This window comes from Falco rusticolus, chromosome 4 (genome assembly GCF_015220075.1).
Source record: "Falco rusticolus isolate bFalRus1 chromosome 4, bFalRus1.pri, whole genome shotgun sequence".
NCBI lineage: Eukaryota > Metazoa > Chordata > Aves > Falconiformes > Falconidae > Falco > Falco rusticolus.
This window is the reverse complement of record NC_051190.1, coordinates 109228535-109247460: the sequence shown is the minus strand read 5'-3', so window position 1 is coordinate 109247460 and position 18926 is coordinate 109228535. Positions and strand designations below refer to the sequence as shown.

The following is an 18926-nucleotide window of genomic DNA, read 5'->3' as shown; positions in this document are numbered from 1 at the left end:
CAAATCTAGAGACTATTGTGATTTATAAGCACTAGTGGTTTATTAAAAAATATTTAATTGGGTTACGGTTTTGTAAGAACTTAATAGTTCATAAAAATTAATCTTTTAAACCATAAGCATATAATAGGTTAAAACTAAGGAAGAAACTCTTCACTATGAGGGTGGTGAGGCACTGGGACAGGTTGCCTGGGGGAGATGTGGGTGCCTCATCCCTGGCAGTGTTCAAGGCCAGGCTGGATGGGGCTTTGAGCAACCTGGTCTGGTGATAGATGTCCCTGCCCATGGCGGGGGGGCTGGAACTAGGTGATCTTTAAGGTCCCTTCCAACCCAAACCGTTCTGTGATCCAATTATTCAATTTAAATTGATAAATGCCAGCAGATGCTGACAATTTTGTTTGTGTTACTTTATAATTCACACATTCTTTTTGTTTATAGAGACTATAAGGATGTCTGTCTGTTGTTTGTTCCCCCCCCCCACGTTGACCTTTGTACTATGTATGTGTACATTTACGTTTATCTTCAGTGTGTGAGAGAACAGAATACAGACTTGTCAAGTGACTGCTGATCTTGCATATCGCTAGCCACATGATACTGATTGTCTCTGATAAACTATTTACTTGGATAACATGGAGCACTCTGTTCTTGATGCCCTGTCAAATTTGGCCTGTCATCTCTCTTGTACAAAATTCATGAAAGAAAAAAAACACACCAATATTACTGTTTTTCTTCAATGTCCACAGTTAGCCCTATTTCACCTGACATAGTTTCGGAATTCGTGGTAAAGGAGCAAGTACGTGAAATGAATAAAGAAATTGCTGAGAAAACAGAGAAGTATAAGAAATGCAAGCAAATGTTGGCAGTAAGTAAATGGCTGCTTCGGAAAGCTGAACAGAAAGTAGCTATAGGTGCTAAGTCTTAAAACCACAAAGCCTACCCAGCTGAGTTTCCTTGCTTGTTTTTGTGTGATACACTATGATTATGGTAGAAATCTCAACATTAGAAAACATGTTTTTATTAAGTCAGCTCTCAATTACCTGTGGTGTTAGTCTCCAGACAAGGACCCCTCAGGAGAACCAGTAAAACAAATGAACAAAACTACAACTACTTCTATGCTTAAGGTTTTGAATACTTTTTTTCACTATATTGTAAGTGTAGTTGCTTTTATAAATCAAATACAGCATGTTTGCTGTAAGCCAGCTGATACTTGGAACAAGTATAGCAGGGTTTAGCTGATAACCCTGTTCAAGTGTAACTCCTCCAAATCCCACCGTCCTGGGCTTTTACAGTGTTTTGATGTCCAAGTGGGTGTTGCCTACTGGCTTGGTCTCAGTCATGCGTGAAGGCATTTGTATGGGTCTCTGGACCAAAGTTGGCACTAGTGCTGTAGCCACGTTAGTAATGCCCTTCAAATATTAATACCTGATAGTACTAACTTGAATTTCTTTTAACCATCTTGTATGCATGCATGTATGTGTGATGATGGAGCGTTGCATCAGTGATGCCGTTGAAAAGTTGACTGTTGTAGAATTCTTTAAGAAATGCTTCCTGGGTGTTGTCTTGTTTCCGTTCATCTTGTTTCTCTTATTTATTACAATGAGATTATTCTATTTTAATGTGCTCTCCAGGGTGTAACAGCTGTCCTGTAATTCTGCTCATTACTCTGTGTATGGAGAGCCTGTGTTAGCTTCTGCTGGCTGTTTCTTCTATAATAATGCTTGAGGAAAGCTTTGCCTCTGACCTTCTGGATGAAAGATATTTAGGCTGTGAAAGTTGTACGGGGAAAGGTTTTGTACTGAAGTGAGACGCTTGGAAGGGTAATCATTATTATAGTGTAGTGTTAGGATACAAAGAAACTTGAAACTGTGAAGCTGAAGAGGACTGTCAGCTCACTGAAAACTCAGGCAAGAAAAAAAAAATGTTTTGAACATCACTTATGCAGTGGTCCTGTCCTCTTTAAAGTCTTGAGTCAGGCTTTATTTCTGGGTGAAGCCATTTGTAAATGGTCTTGTTCTAAAAGCATGGAGTTACACAGCGTCATTGTTGGGGGTGGGAGGGGAAATCTCTTAAAATTGCAAATACTTCATGCCATGGTATGAACTATTTTAGGATGAGAAGATGAAATGCAGCGTTTATGCTGATGAACTAGCTAAACTGGAGCTGAAGTGGAAGGAACAAGTGAAAATCAATGAGGGTATAAAATTACAGCTAGCAGCAATGGAAGATCAGTATAAAGTAAGTTACAGATTTTGTTTATGACAATGAATGGTAATCTATTCTTAACATAGTGCTCATTTCTAATAGTTCAAGTAATGAAGAGTTTTAATGGGGAAAAAAACACTAAATGTATCTTTGCTGTAAATAGAAATTCTGTTTTGCACTTGTAGAAACGACGCAGTCTTGTAATGCTTCTTTTAAAGTAAGACGGATCTGCTAAGTGTATTACCAAATGGCTGTCTTTTAATTTTGTGGATTTAGACGAACCTCTAAATGACATTAATCTTTTATTACAGGAAAAAAAGGGCTGGAGAGTTCTGATTTCCTGTTGCTTGCTCTAATACCAACAGGAATATTGATTGGCATGTTTGTCTAAAATCTTCATAGTGCATGCTGCATTACCAGTGTAGCAATACGCAATGCGTTTTATCTGAATTAACTAGTGATACAAAAAATGAATGATAAATTGTTTTTAAAATCATCGTGAAAGAATTAATTTTAATTTGGAGGATCTTGACTTAGTAGGGTGATGTAACGTGATAGTAATACATCTGTTGAAGTGGCTTTTTGGATCAACAAGGACAAGATAAGAGCAACAAATTTTCATAAGGCCAGCTTTTATGCTTGTTCTTAGGCTAATGGTGGTAGTGTAGTTAGAATACTCTCTGTGGTCTGTTTTTTGCCCATTGTGATGAACAGGGATTAAGTTGAACTGTTGACTGTATCAGTTCTAGTATGAACCTCTTTCCGTTAGAAATTACAGCACTTTTTCTTTATAAAATACTGAACTATTCTACAGCTCGTTTCAGCACTCTGTAACCTGGTGCTTTTTTTGACACTTTTCAAAGCTCTAATTTCAATTTTACAAAATTGACTCTTTCCAATTTATTTAATTTTACTAATTAGAAGTGATCGGGTGCCATGCATAACTTAATTTAAAATAAGCTTGTTTTTAACTTCTCAACAGCAGGAGTAATAAATAATTGGTTCCAGAACTGAAAGCATTTTGACTGTAATGCAAAACTTGTTATCATTTAAGAGGGTGCAGGTGGTGGAGAAAAAGCGAGCTTTTCTTCCCGGTTGGTAGATTGCTCTCTGATCTGTGCAGAGTATTGAGCTTATATGCTAGAAAAAAAAAAATAGAGAGGCAGTCTCCAAAGTAACCAGAGTCCAAATAATATAGCCCTTCGTAGAGAAAGATCATTTTGAAGTAGGGAGGAAGCCTGGAGGAATTGTGGAATGTGTCAGTTGCATCTCCTCCCAGTGCACTCAACAGAGACACAAGGTAGATGCTCATGAAAGAGATTTAGTGTATTTGAGGCAGAAGGAGGGTTTGGTTCTCTCTGTTTTGTGGTGGGACATAAAAGCTGGAGAGACATGAGTGAAATAAATCACTGAAATACCAATGGATTCCTTCAGAAATAATGAGGTGAGGCTTGCAGACCTTCAACTGTTTCTGGGCAGTGATGTCCCTCCTGCCATTTGTATCACTGATACTACTGCTCATTTTTAAACTAGGATGTTTTTAATTCCACAACCATTTTCTCAAAACTGGCAAGACAAGGCTGCTAATCTACTGTTCTTCTCCAGTAGATAAACTCAGGGAGAATTGTTGTTTGTTGCATGTAATTATAGTAGACAAAATTACTTTCATCTGAAAGGTAAACTGAATCACTGAATTTTGTTTTCACAATATAAAATTCAGGGAAATGGTTTTTGTTCACTAATACAGGAACCTTAAACTTTTCATATAGGTTCAACTGGCAGAAAAAGAAAGACGAATAAAGGAACTGGCATCACAGTTGGAACTCTTTACCAGTGAGAAGGTATTGTCAGGATTCCTGTTAAAACGTTGTAAATTAACACTTCGTGGCTCTTTGGTTTGAGGAATTGCAATATATTTTAAAGTGAGAATTTGTTTTCTCTTCGAACATACATTTAGGTAATTTGGATATTTGCCAAAATGAGTTAGCATTTTAAACTACAAGCTCTGTTAGTAATACTAATACATTTTTTAAAAATGTACACCATAGTACACCAGCTTGCCAAAACTGACTTGGCTTTTGAAAATATTGTCATTTATTCTTTTGTAATAATGTTCTAGAATATTTTATACATATAATCTAACAAATGTTTAGTGTCAAAAATTATTTTTTTGTTCCTGTCTAGAATGATACTCCATCCAGGATGTAAAGTAATAATTTGTGTTTGAAGATAAGGATTACTCTGTGTGAATTAATAATCTGAGATTGCAGCTAGCTGTACAGTTCACAGAACATAGGAATTCTTACCAGTTTTTGTTCTGTATTCCTTTCTCATCTCAGTAGCATCGCTGTTTTTCTGCAAGTTTTTCAGTGGACTTTCAGCCTCCTTCTTGCTTTACAGCTCTTACCTCTTAATGAAAGTTCAGCCCTGTTGTGTCTAGGGGCTGATACCAGCTTAGTGCATGTGCTACTTTGCCAAGTAGAAAAGATTATTATTCAGGTCATGCTGCAGCCTTTCTCTCCTCTAAGCAGTCATCAGTTAACAAAACTTGCAGGAATTTAATTTCTTGGAGACTCTCTCCCCCAGTGCTTCCAGGAGTTACGGGCTGACAGGCAGCACAATTAGTAAACCCTGTTCCCTTTGGAATCCTGGCATAAAGCATGCATGGTACATATCTAGCTTGATGGTTTTTTCTATCACTGGTTAGGATTACTTTTGCTTTTATCCAATGTTGTCCTATAACTAGAGATGTAGACATTTCAGCAGTATAATCTTCACGTTTTCCATGATGTGTGCATACAACCAAATCCTTTTGACATCTGCATTTCTCTTATTGACTGCTTGTAATAGTAAGAGCAGCTTGACATGTGACACTAGTGACTTCAGTAAACTACAACTAGAAAAATATCTTTATCAGAAAAGATAGATACATAAACAGTACTCTGACTTTTAGATACGTGATAGAAAATGGACTGCTACTTTCAGGAGTTCACTGTCTAATCAAATTCATTACCATTACTTTAAACCAGACATTCTGAAATATTAATGCTAATGTTCTAAAGTTGGAAGTACCTCTAAAGATTTATATGGCAATTAATTAAAGCGAAGTTTTACTGAGAACTAAGAATAAAATGTCTTTGTTACATTCAGATAGTATTGCATGATATTGGGGAAAAGTTAGGGTTGTTCAGATTACTGAAAAGATCCAGTATGAACAGATACTTTGTAAAACCAGGACTTTGCATACTCTGAAGTTTAAGAAAATTTCAGATTAAGCTAGGTAAGTATTCTGTAAAATTCTGGATTCTCAAGTGTTGGTAGTTAAATGCTCCTTTATTTTTTAATCAAAGATGTATTTTTAAATAGATCTCTCATTTTTCTAATTCAAAAGAAAACAAAATAGGAGTTGAGTTTCAATGAATCTAGTTGAGCTGGGGGGAGTAATTTTTAACACCACACACAAGAAGGAGAGCAAATGTAATAATAATGTATGGAGCTTGTAAAAGCTTGGAACTTTGTCTACCAAATTTATAGATATTTACATTACAAAGAAGAATCAAAGTGCCTTCCTAGACTGGAACCATTATTTAAAAGGTTAAGCATGGTATAGTAAACAGTTTTTCAATTTATACTCCATTATCAGTGTTTGTTTATAAATGTCACTAAACACAGCATGCCAAAAATGTTCATTTGCTGTCTTTTCAAACCTATAAAATTACTTAGTTTCTATTTTATTTATGTACTTCTATAGCCTTTGATTCTTTCTTTAGATTTTTTTTTTTAATCGGTCTGTACCCTAGCTATCCAACTTCTGACTCAGGCTATTTTACAGCACCTTTTTACAGTCACTTTGATCTAGATTCTGTTTTAATCTTATATGATGCTAAAATTAAAGTATTAATACCGCTGCCTCTCATTCCAAACTGCTTCCATATTGCAGAAGAAATTGATTTTAAGAAGGAAAATCTTAATTTCACTGATAATTAATTGTTCCTGCTTTGTATTGAGTAAAGATGAATTATTTAGATTTTACATGCTCACTAAAACTTTAAAGATGTAATTCTAACCATTTAACCCCAACCATTTCAATCATATATGCAATTTAGTCTGTAAATCTAAAGTAATGCTAGCATAGTTTTAGGTCATATCTGCAGGAAGATATTTTACTTGGAGGGTGTTAGGCAGAAATTGTGTTGTCCTGTATTGGAAGTTTTTTCTAAAAGAAAATAAACACTAATGTGTTTATGGCCAGTGTGCCAAAAAAGGTCACTTTCTGGAAGCTGCCTTACCATTTGTAGATACCACTTTTTTCCTGTTTGAAAATGACTTTAAGATGTTGCTGTTGGAGTCTAAACATTTTAGGCCTGAAACCTGATAGTACATGTTTAACAATAAATGTATAATTTCTGTCATCTTTCATTTGAGTGGTGTTTCGTTTTCAGCGTATTTACGGCTACTTGATTTTTGCATTTCTGTGTTCTAGAGTTTGGGCTGAAGTTTGCTTGTTTTTAAGAAACAACGTATTGAGTTAAATAGGTAGTCGAAGTCTTGGCTTTGAGTTTCAATTTAAAGTCTTTTGGGGAAATGGCACACTTCCATCTCTGAGTTTTTTGTTGACATTACATTAGCAAATATTAAACATGAACCCAGAATAAAATGCTAACCAGAAAGAACAAAATGACTGGAAAGCATACCTCTCTTAACAACCTCTTGTTTTTAATGATTTTCATTTTTACATCTCAGATTTTTTTTTCTTGGTTCTGAATTGTAAATGGCATATTCCTTTGGATATTCTTGGCATACATGCTCTCTCTCCCTAAAGCCATTTTAATAAATGGAAGGATGAGGAATACTTTTCTTTGGATAAATTACAGCTGATGCACTGACCACACTTAAGTCACTTTAATTGCTGTCTTTTAACATGCACACACACATATATATAGGTTTAGATTTTTAATGGTTTATACATTATGAAAACCCTTTAGTAGTTTATAATAATAATCTTTGTGGATTATATTCAATAATCTAGTGTTTTAAGTATATTAATTTTTGTAAGAGTTCTGTTCGAGCTTTTCTGAAATAATTGCCTTTCTGATACAAATATTTGCAGAACAGAATTGCGTAAAGCATTTAAGCCCCTCAAATTGAACAGTTTTATATTTTATATGAAAACACTGAGTTTTGGAAGCAAGCTACACACAAACCCTCACTGAGCTGTAAATATACATATATAAAGCAGGTGAGGATATAAAGAAGCAGGAAGAAGGATGAATTAGAACTTTCCTCGCTACATTCATAGAGGGCAAATTATTTTTCACAGGAACTGTAGTAACTTTGAAATCTGTGTATGAAAATACAGCTTCTCACGGATTGAAAACCTCATTTGTCATTTTAGACAAGTGTGGTTTTGTTCTGTATGGTGCTTGTAGTATGAATATTACTTGAAGCAAGTAACCTCGTCTGGATTACCTTTATGAAAAATAGCACTAATTTCTATTTGTTAATATAAGTAGAAAATACCAACCTTGAGTAGTCATTTTACTTCCTGGAATCAATTGTCTGAGTTTTATCAAGGAAAGAGAATTAAGCAATCAGTCTAGCAGTTAGTGCTGAGTTTGTTTATATATCCAGGGGCCGTTTTATGATTGCTTAGTGCCATGACCACCTTACCTAGGTTATAGTACGGAATAAATTACAGAAAAAAAGTACAGATAAAGCAAATTGTCTTCAGTCTGACCTACATCTAAGTGTTTGTTATCCCAGTGTTTACCTAAATCCTGTTGAAGTAAAGTATCTATAATATGGTCTCCTTTAGCTCCTTCATCAAGATTAAAATCTTGCCTGGAATTTTGATAGAACTGTCACACCTGCTGTAGCCCGTTCTGGCCGTGACAGGAGAAACCTTCTCTTACTTGTTTTCGATCAGACAGTGTTGTAGGGTACACAGCATTTCCTATCCTGTTGTTTTGCCTGTCAGTGTCTGCTTATCAGGAGTTACTTGCTATGTTTTCAGGATCGTTTCCAGATCTTTCCTGACCTACTAGTCTCTTTATGTTCTTCCTTCCCCTATTCAAATATCATGAATTGACCTGTGAGACCATGCTTCATTTTTCTGTTACATTTTCAAATATGCATGCTTGTGTGCTTTTTTCCTTGCTGTTTGTTATGTTTTGGAGAGAGATTTCTACTGAGTACCGGTTTTCTTCAGGGTGTTCCTGCAAACTAGCCTTTTGCTCGTGCCCACTATGAAGCTGACAACTTCATGCTCTTGATGTAGAAACCTCTCCCTTTGATTTACATTTAGACTGTAATTTTTTTATAGAGTACAATCTGTGTTTTTTGAATGTAAGAACAAAAAGGTGCCATCTGGGTTAGTCTGCTTTACAGTGCCCCTCGAAACTGTTCTCATATCTTCGGTTACTGCAAGCCACAAACCACGTCTCCACATTGCAGATAATACTGATATTAATTGAAAAAACCAAACATTCCCTTTTCTTCTTTCTGTTCACAACAAGTAGAAACACTCAAAAATTTCAGCTGTTAGTAGTGAGCTGTTAGTAGTGATAGGACAAGGAGCTTTTTGGCTATACGTGGTATAATAGTAATAGAAATATTTTGACATAATAACAGCTAAAAAAACCCCTAATAATTACAAGTGGAACGTGATCACCAAGCAGAATCACAGTGTGTGTGCATATGAAGGACACTGAGCAAAAGTTTGTTTTAACACTCTTTATTCTTAAAATATCTGCCACTCGTGACTTCATCAGGAATTATGTCAAGGTTGTATATATCACATACTAGAATGGTTTATTCTTGAACAGTATGGTATGATAAAAATTTTTTTTAGATGTTAACTTTAAAAACATTTTCACACTGCACATTGTCTTTAGGTGTTATTGTTCATCCACACATTGTTTACCTATTTAACTGACTCTTCTTCATTGTAAAAAGGATGCAGATTTTTCTTGAAAAATGTGGCATTTCTGTTTCTGTAATTTGAATTAACTGGTGACGAAACAAGAGAAAAAATTTCTTTAAGATCTCTTTGCATTTTCTTTGACTATTGTATGTGTGGTATATTTGGCACTAGATCAAGACGAAAATACAGTGGGAAGGTTAGCAGATTTTTTTTAAAAAAATTAAATAGCTGATAAAAATATCAAACTTTGCTATGGCTCCATAGGTTAAATACATTTTAAACTTTGCATTATTTAGGAACTTGGCAGGACACCAGGAAATCAAGCTGGAAGGATGATGGAAGGACAGATTTCACAACAGACATTACTTTTTCGCAACCCGTATTCGGAGGAAAACGGACCAGTTCCTGCAGTGCCAAGTAGACTACCAGTATTGCAATATGGAAACCCTTATGCAATTCAGGAAAGAAGAGGTAAGTGAATTCCACTCTCCCCCACCCCATGTAATTTCTCTTTCATTGTTTCAAAAACAATGGCTCATTTAATGCAGATTAAGTACCAACAATCTTTATACTGGTGTACAGAGCCTTTATTGACTGATGAGAATCAATAAAGTGCCTTTATTTTGCTGATGAGAAAGAAACACCTATTGAAAAAGGTAATTTCTATTGTTTTGTATTATCTAAACTAAAAATGTATTTTAAATTTTGACTTTTAAATATAAGGTAGCGCATCTGTAATCTCAAAATACAAACTACTGAACAAAGATGCTCTAATTAATTTTTCTTCAGATGGAGCAGATGGTGCTTTTAATCCTGATGAGATCCAACGACCACCTGTTAGAACTTCCTTTTGGGAGCTAGAAGATGATGTAGTGTGTAGTCAGCCTTCACGCAATCTTAGTCGGCCTGATGGTTTAGAAGATCCTGAGGACAGCAATGCAAGTTACCTTTTTTATTAATTTTTTTCTTGATATGTTTCCTAATGAGTAATCAAGAGTTGCACATAGGTTTTCAGTATCTGATAAACCTGATTTATTGTTTGGTAAATCCAGAACTGATGTTTTCTTTTCCCCAAACAATGTTCTAGGTGAATTTTGCTTGCTTTGAAGGAGAAAACACTGCACGTCTGTTGATGATAATATACTTGTTCCCCCAGTCTCTTGAGTTACTGACAGCTTGTGTTGGTATTAGGACAAGTAGCTTCTTAATCTCTTTAAATACTAAAGTAGAAATATCCAAGTAACCTCAACCCATTCTGATTATTTTTTTTTCTCTCCTGTGTGGTAGAATGTGGGCTCAAAATGTAGCCGCTTCTTGTTCATTTTATAGCTGTATGTAGGAACTAAATTGTAACAAAACAAAATTTTAAAGGGTTCTGATGCCAGTATTTTCAGTTAAATGCTGGATGAAAATTTGTATCATATTAGATGCTTTATTAATCTCTTGTTCTGTCTTTTGGAATTCTGCATTTATTAATTTCAGTTTTGAATGTTTTTGCTGGTAGACATGTATTTGGAAGAGCTAATTGACTTACCTAAAGCTGATTAAACTGAAAGTGACAGATTCTCCCCTTTTTTTTTTTTAGGGCTTTGTATGTTTTAAGTTGGAAATTGGTTAGCTTTTCTTTTTAGTACAGTTAACTAGCACATCCTGTATAAAAACATTGGCTTCTCTAATAAACTGGACTGTATGTCTTCATTTGAACAGGAGCAGACTTACTACTCTTATTCAAAGTACTCTGGCACCTTCAAAAATATTCAACAAGAAATACCTTTCCACAAAGTATTGTGCTCTTTGCAAGTACAGTGGTATCATGACCCGTTTCTCATTTAGTCTAGTTTGCCACGTTTAATTGCTATTAACCTTTGCAGAAACTGATCAGTGTTCAGACAGGCATGATTTTAGCCCTGGTGCTCAGCACCTATAATGGAGAGAAATGTATTTTTCCCTCCTACCTTTTGCCCCCAGTGTCCATTACTGTGAATAATTAGAGAAACTGTCAGAACTTTTGCAGCCTGTTCAAGGTCTAGAATGTGAGCTTAATGCTGTTGCCCACCTTTACTTCACATTTTGCATATTAAATCTGATCATTCTTGATGTAGATATTACGTATGACAAGCTCTTCTCTTCTTTAGTCATCTGCTTCAGTTTAATTAGCAGTGCGTTCTTTCTGATCTATGTGCTTTGCCCTCTTGCAAACCCAAGAGAAACAGTGCTAGAGTCTTGTGCTCATTTGTTGACACAGCTTGGATTTTTGTAATGAGATGGAATATAACAGACTTAAACAAAGATCAACTTGAGAAAAATTGCCTTTAAATCAAATTATTCATACCTTTATTTTTTCGCTTCCAAATGAGAGACAGTTGCTTGCTCCTCTCAAAAATAGACTGGATGTGTAGTGTACAAATTCACATGGAAATGAGTAGTTGCAGGAAACTTTCTAGAGAGACTTAATAATCTGCCAAAGATAAAACAGTTCTAATACAGTATTTAAAAAAATAACCAGGGAAAATTTTCATATATGTTGGTAACTCAGTATAAGGCATGCCTGTCATTTATGCAGAAGAAACAGCAAATACAAAGTGATAAATATGAAGAGATTACTGGTTGTTGTACTGGTTTTTAAAATAAACTGTTTAAGATGTAGTTCTTGGCATTCTTAAACCATTGAGATGTAGAGAGCCTTTTGTTGGAGGAGGATTCCCTCCCAGAAGAAAAGGACTTGTAGCCTTGCTTTCTTTATTACCATTTTCTGTCGTCTTCCTTTCCATCCTCTCCACGTTCCTATTACTACCTGTTATGTCAGTTTAAGAACTTGAGGGTGTTGTGGTCACTGTCACCACTTCATGGCTGCTTTGGTGGTGGTGTACCTGTGATGAGAAATGTCTACATTATTTAAGCTGACACATCCTTGAGACCCTGGGCCAGTACTGTGATGCACAGGAGAATGAAGTAGAGGTTGTATACACACAGTGGTCAACGGACTTATCAGATATGACTAAAATAGGCTTTTTTTCAGTCTGTAAGGTAAGAATAGGGAAGTCTGTGCACGCATGTGTGAGAAAAACGTTGTGACTTGCTTCTACAGAATGAAGGCTACAAATGAATGGGAGCTCCTTTCCTTTAGGATATTCATCTAGCCTAAGGGCTAAGTCATCAAACTAGAGGGGGGTCTAGCAAGTCAAGCTTAACCTGCTGTAGTTGCTGTTTTATGTTCCTCTGCAGTTGAGTAACTATATAAAGAATCTCAATGACAGAGGAGAAAACTGGAATGCTTCTCCCAGAGGTGTTTGCTGGATGGAGAATTAGGTATAATTGCTTCAGGCCTACAGACCCCATCTCTGCAGTTGTTACTACCTTGACCGTCTTTCATTGTAAATGTTGAGTTACGCTGTTTCCAACTGCGGCATTGTCTGCCTTAGCACCACAGAAAGAATCGAGTGTCTTTGTGCGTTTTTCCATTTGCATGTTTCCACTTCACATGTTGATAGTCCTTGATTTTTAAAGCCTTTGCTTTCATTGGACCCTTCCAGCACTTAAACTACTTACGCAGCATTATTTGTGCTGTGAATTGACGTGAAGTGGAATACCCATTTTCTGTTCATCTGTACTCTGGCATTAGCTCAAAACAAGAGTCTCTTCCAGTTTGTTCAGATTTTTGTTTTGCCTTCTTGCCCCCATTTTTTATTTCTTTCTGAATATTGTTTTTTCCTTGCTTCTGCTAGCTTCAGCCATGTTTGACATGTGGTAGAGGTGTTAGATACTGACTTTCTAATAGGTTTTTTGACAATTGCTTGGGATAAGATAGAGATCTTAACAAATTCTTGTTCTAACAGGCAGCCGACAGCTGGCTCATCAGCCTGATTATGGCTGCAAACTGGTCACTAATCCAAATAAAAAAGAGAACATGAGGTGATGTGGGGGGAGAAGTATCAGAGGGAGTGCAAGGCGAATCCAGAGAAAGTCAGGATTCCTTAGTTCTTTTGTTTCTTGTGTGGTAAAACTTGATTCTTTTAATTGAGCTGAGGGTGTTTTTGTTTGATTGGATTTTTTGTTTGTTTTGTAATGCAAACTTTCTTCATCAGTCTTGTAACAGACTTGTTTGAGATGCTGAGTTTACTTTTGCCTGAAGGCATCTTGTGTTCCTGGGTAATGATCCATTTTATATGCTTTTTGTCTTGTACTGAAAAGATCTAACTGGGGGTACCTAGTCTGCAGTGTATGAAAAAAGGTCATGTTTCTGTTCTGTGTCACTAGACTTGTAAATCGCTTACTGGTATGGATCAACCATAGTTCTGTACGTTAACAGAAAGGTGGTTCTCTATTTCCCTTCCCAATGAAGAAAAACTTGTCAATCTGTTGAGCTAATGTGGCTGCCATCATGTGTACTTTTTAGCAACACACCTCTTTAATCTCAGTGAGCCAGCCTTGGTTGATCTTCCTACCTATCCTAAGGAGGGAATGTGAGACTTTTAATTATATTAATAGATTAGGAGTGTGGCACAAGATGGTAACTATCCTTTTGGTTGGCGATGGGGAAGAAGGGTACCAGCTTAGTCTGTGTTCACTCACTGCTGCTTTCTTACTCCACCGTCAGGAGTTCTGTACACTCCTTAAGAGCATGTTTGGCCTAGTGAGGCAGGGTTTTCTGCATAGCTGTATAGTACTGGATGCAGTGCTAGGGTTTGTTTCGTTCCCAGTTACAGAAGGAAAGACATCACAGATGCCCTGAGCTCACTTTAGGAGGATTATTATCATGCTGAAGTTGTGCATGAATTACTTTCCTGGGGATGCTTCTGTACCTGCAGCTAATGATTTGATCTTCAGTTCTGTGGAGTACAGCTGCTATCTTTGTAAGCCTCTGCAAAGTCGTTTTGTCTTTCCTACTGGTAAGCTACAAACCTCTCAAGCTCATGATTGAGATGGTCCTTTTGCTGAGGTGTTCGCTTCTAATGTGACCTGAACTTGGTTTCCACATTCCGAAGGAGAACACTGTTTGCCCTTACCCCAAGTGTAGTAGGGTTCCCTTTCTGAGTAAATATATTTTTGTTACTGGCCATTATTTTGACTAGTGGTGTAAGATCAGGTGATGGTGATACTCCTGCTATACTGAAACTTATGCTGCCTTTACTGTCTTAAGTTACTTTGAGTTGTAGACCCAAGTAAAGATACATCTGCAGATGTTTCTTTAATTTTTGTTTGATGTTGCTTTTGTGTTCCAGTTTAGTTTCTCCCAAAATTGGGGTTTTTTTTATTGGGAGTGGGCACATCCATGTATTTGGTTGACATGACAAAACATCGGTTTTGTGTGACTTGAAGGCTTTCCAAAATTCTTGATAACTTTTGCTTTTGGAACTCGTAGGCTAATTAAACCATGATTTCTGAGAGGGATAAGCTGGTCCACACAGTGGTGATTTTGTGTAGAATAGTTGACCTGCCACCAGTTCCTGCGTCATCTACTCAGCACTAACTTTCCATTTGCTCATGCTCCCATAATTGACCAAAATGTATTCATTTGGAGCAAATAGTTTCTAGAAGCAGGGTATGTATGGGAGAGATCCATAAACAAAACATATTCATATTTTTAATGCTGAAGTGTGAGTTTTAGAACTGTAGTCCTGATTACAGTTGGCAGTAAGCCCAGAATAACTGTCCTGAGACTCTTAAACAATGTTGTTAGTCACAGTAAATTTGTGGGGGATGGAGAGTGTAACTTTTGGCAACTGACAACCAGGTCAGAATATTTTTTTGAGATTAAATCAAAGTGGCCTTTATTCTAGGAAAAAAACCCCAACAAAACATTACACTTTATTTCCCTGATCTTACCCTGTCAGCCAATTACTATCTTTTGTATAGGATAGACATGTAAGGAGCTGTTGGTATCCAGGTGCCTCTTGGGACATCAGCCTGCTGGCAGAGAGGTAGAGAGACTTGAGAGAGTTTGTTTGATATCCCTCCTGCAGCAGAGCTGAAGCACAGAAAGAAAACGTACTTTTCTTCCCAGTTTACCTGCACTATACATTAGCAGTGTGCCTGTTCGTTTATTATTTAAAGCTTATGGTGGGTATCAGTTTGCTTACTGTTGCGTGTTAAAACGATCTGTAGAAATTGGAGAGGGGGAGTGTTCAAGTCTGTGGCTTTTGTACAGTGTCACACGGCTTTGTTTCTAATTTCTGTTTGGCAATCTTGGAACTGCTTACAGTTGTGATTATGAAAGTAGTACATGAGACAAAATTGGTTAGTTTTGGTAAAACTAGGTGGGTTGCGCTTATTTCTGCCAGTTAATGTCTGGCTTTCCCTTCTTCCTCTTCTAGTGGCACCCCCTCCCCCACCTCCCTTTTTTTTTTTTTTTTTTTAAACCATACTTTATTGTCTAATACTGTATTTTATCTTTATGATTCATACAGTCTGTGGAGCTCACTGTGGCAATTGTAGAGTCAGAGTTACAGCCCAGTCATAATAGTTGTCATGATGTTAAAGGCATATTTTACAGTTCGTTAACGTAATTATGCAAACTTCTAAATTCAGAAGGCCTGGTACTTACTATGCTACATAACCACCTGTGCCAGCCTGTGGGTACTTGATCCCAGACTCTTAAGGACCTGAGGCCACGTATCAACTGCGTTACATCACTGCAGGGCACTGTAGAGGTCTTTGACTAAGTACATGCAGCCACATCCCTAGTCGTCAGTCTGGAGTGCAAAAAAGCTGGCTCTGGGTCTACACGAAGGGCAGGTTAAACTGTCTCTTTCTCAAAATCCTTGGATGGAAGCCCGTACTCCCTAACTTGGATGACTTGCCCGTGGCGTCCTGAGGGCAGGCTGATGTCTGTGCTTAAAGTACAGCATAGGCTGAGCCATGGGGTTCTGGTGTACGGGCAGTTACTGTCAAACTCGTTCGGTAAAGCAGCTTCAACTGGACTTATTTTGGCTTTTGAATCTTCAGGACATGGTTTGTTTTACCACGAGAGAGCGACTGGGTTTTAAATGTTGGGTTGTAAAGCACGTGTAATGCCATTTAGAGTAAAGAGCATATAACTGGTTATACTAGCTGGAAGAAACTGGGCACTGAGTGATTGTGAACGCAGATGAGTAAGATCCGTCCTCTCTTCGTATAGTTCCATTTTACAGGGTACACTTTAGGAGTTTTGCCCATCTGAAATGACAGACAGACAGTTGTTGGAGTCCAGTACAATGGGATATTTTCAGTGTTTTCCAGAAGTTCCAGGTTACCTGAGGGCAGTGCATGAGAATCTTTAGTTATTGGTGATTGTATTCTGTATGTAAAGTTCTCACTGTTAATGTTTGACCGTTCTTTAATGACACGGTAATCTCTGTATGCTCACTATTGATTTGCATTCTTCTTGTTTGGATTAAGCATAACAAAAGGTTAAGAACTGATCTTTCTTTATATACTTGGCCAAGAGCAAAAGTACATCAGACTTTCCTTACCTTAACAGCATGATATCAGTACATATTTGGTAATGTCATTTTTCTGTGGTGCACAGTTTGGAAGCTGCTATAAGGAACACACAGTATGACTTTTACAATTAATTGAATTGGGTCATGAGAAAGCTATATCCTTAGGACATACCAAACTTAATGTTACTGTGACATCAGAAAAGCCTTTAGGTTTTGGTGGGGTTTTTTTGGGTTTTTTTTTGGTTTTTTTAAACTGTTAGTTACTTGTCCTTGCCTTTTGGCCAAGCTAGCGGTTACAAGGCAGCAATGCAGGATATAGCGTGTGTGCCAGTGTAGGGGAAAGCATCATATTCCTTTTCAAATCAGTTTTGTGAAAAGAGGAATGAGGAGGAATGTTACATTTTTACACGGCAGGGTATCATGCTTGCTAGAAGCTGAAAAGGCAAGAGATGTAAACAATTTAATCTTGCCAAGCAACCAGCAGTAACCAGTGGGTTTTTTTGTTTGTTTGTTGTTTTGTTTTGTTTTTTTTTTTTTAAGAAAAATAGGGTGGGTAAAATGCTGAACAAATAACTAAATTAACTAGTGTGAATGATGTGAAAAACTCACCCAACCTATTAACTTATTAAAGCTTTATGTAAGGTGGACAAGCGGTGCTGATTTTTTTTTTTTTTTTTTTTTTAAATGGCAAACCTTCGTTTGCATTTTGTTGATTCTAATTAAAACCTTTGGTTTCCCATGGACTGTGGTTGGTAGAGCAGAAATATACATGTGGGGATGCTAAAGCAGTCTGCTTCTGCTGACACAGCTAATATAAATGGATGGAGGGTATGGGTAAGATCACTTCTACTTGAATAATGTGTTATATGAACATATTTCATTTGCCACTCACTCAGTGCATTTTAATTTTTGTGTAATGCCTGCATAAAGACGGAGAGATTTCCTTTTCTGACAGAGAAACTAAAATTTCTGTGGTATTTTAACACTTGCATGGAAGATGGATTACTTAGGAATGATGAGTTCTGTTACAGTTGGGCGCTCAGGTCAGGGGTTTCTCTCAGGCCTGTGTCAAGCCCCTTTCTAAAAGCTGGGTTTTGTTGAATGCATCGATAGTTTGGAATGGGAAAAGACTCACATCTCCATCACGTTAGCCACGTAATTTAGGTTAATGCCCTTATAGACTAAGCTAATATTTAGCATTGTTAAATCCAGACTCCTTACTCAACTAAAATGAGTAACACTTAATACAATGAATAACCTTTGCATTTGTCATTGGGTTGGCTAATCTGTCCTAAACAAAGCTTACGTAGGGAATTTGAGGCTGAAGAGCCCTTTCACCAGAAAAGTACCTCTTCCACCTTCGTCTTGTAACCAAGTATTAAGTGCTGTGACAAAAATGCCTTGTGTTCAAGTAACTTGAGTGACAATGAAGAATAAGACAGTATTTTCTAGGGATTTAAATATTAATTCAGCCTGTGTTTGTAGTGGAACTTTTTTTTTCTTAAGGAAGGTACATATTGATTTTCTCAGATACGTCCTGGTCTGCTTACAGTCTGGTTGGTACTTAGCAAATCTGTCACGGTTTTGATGCTGTATATAAGCTGTAGCGTTGTAGCACGAGTACTTAAATAGTTTTTCTTCTTTAATACATACATCCTATCTCTTCTGTGATGAAAGGAACAAATAATATTTAAAAACCCATATGGCCTTTTTACTGCAGGTGCAAAGCAAGCAAGTTAGACTGGAAAATATGTCTGTTGCTAGCATCTGTCACAGCCAGCCCTGCTATTTGCTTAATGGAAATGTTAAATGGTTGAAACTAAACAGCTGTTGTCAGGAGAAGGAAAATATTGAGGGAATCTTCCCATCCTGCCCTGTTCCATTAACTCTTCATAAGGACAAAGTATGTTAGCCTAGAAATAAATGTGTTTGAATATCCATATTAGCTATCTGTATGAAACACACAGCACGTATGCTGTTTTATATGGTCCCTTGCACATCCATTTTTGAAGATCAGCTAAATAATTATTAATTCTTGTATGTAAGGTGTTTTTGAAATTAAAAGTATCTAGGAGTTGGAGTTTCAAAAATCTTGCTGAATTTACTCGTATTCCCTCCTTGAAATGAGCAGGTTTTGTGCTTGCATTATCCAATTGCAAAACAGAACCAAGATGCTGTATATATAGTTTGATACCGCACAAAGAATGGGTTTAGAAACACAGTTCTGACTTTCTTCCTTCTCCTTCGACTTGTGCTGTTTTCTTCCACTGATCGTTTGCTTGCATCACTGTTCTATTTAAATCTAAATTGTAATAATGTCATCACAGAATTAAAAAAACTAACCCTAAAATCTGCAAAATGTAAGTGTGCTGACCCCTTGCTTG

At 36.8% G+C, this 18926-nt stretch overlaps 1 protein-coding gene across 7 annotated transcripts in view; it reads left to right on the top strand.

Moving 5' to 3' along the window:
* Window positions 1-18926, top strand: part of TAX1BP1 (Tax1 binding protein 1) — a 66410-nt gene that overhangs the window by 44676 nt on the left and 2808 nt on the right. For 6 of the 7 annotated variants that reach the window (XM_037387215.1, XM_037387209.1, XM_037387210.1 and 3 more), the window contains 5 exons: window positions 741-859; window positions 2107-2232; window positions 3969-4040; window positions 9418-9592; window positions 9911-10059. In XM_037387215.1, coding sequence (XP_037243112.1) covers window positions 741-859; window positions 2107-2232; window positions 3969-4040; window positions 9418-9592; window positions 9911-10059 — 641 coding nt within the window. The remainder of the gene's footprint in view (window positions 1-740; window positions 860-2106; window positions 2233-3968; window positions 4041-9417; window positions 9593-9910; window positions 10060-18926) is intronic. The other variant, XM_037387216.1, reaches the window with a different exon arrangement.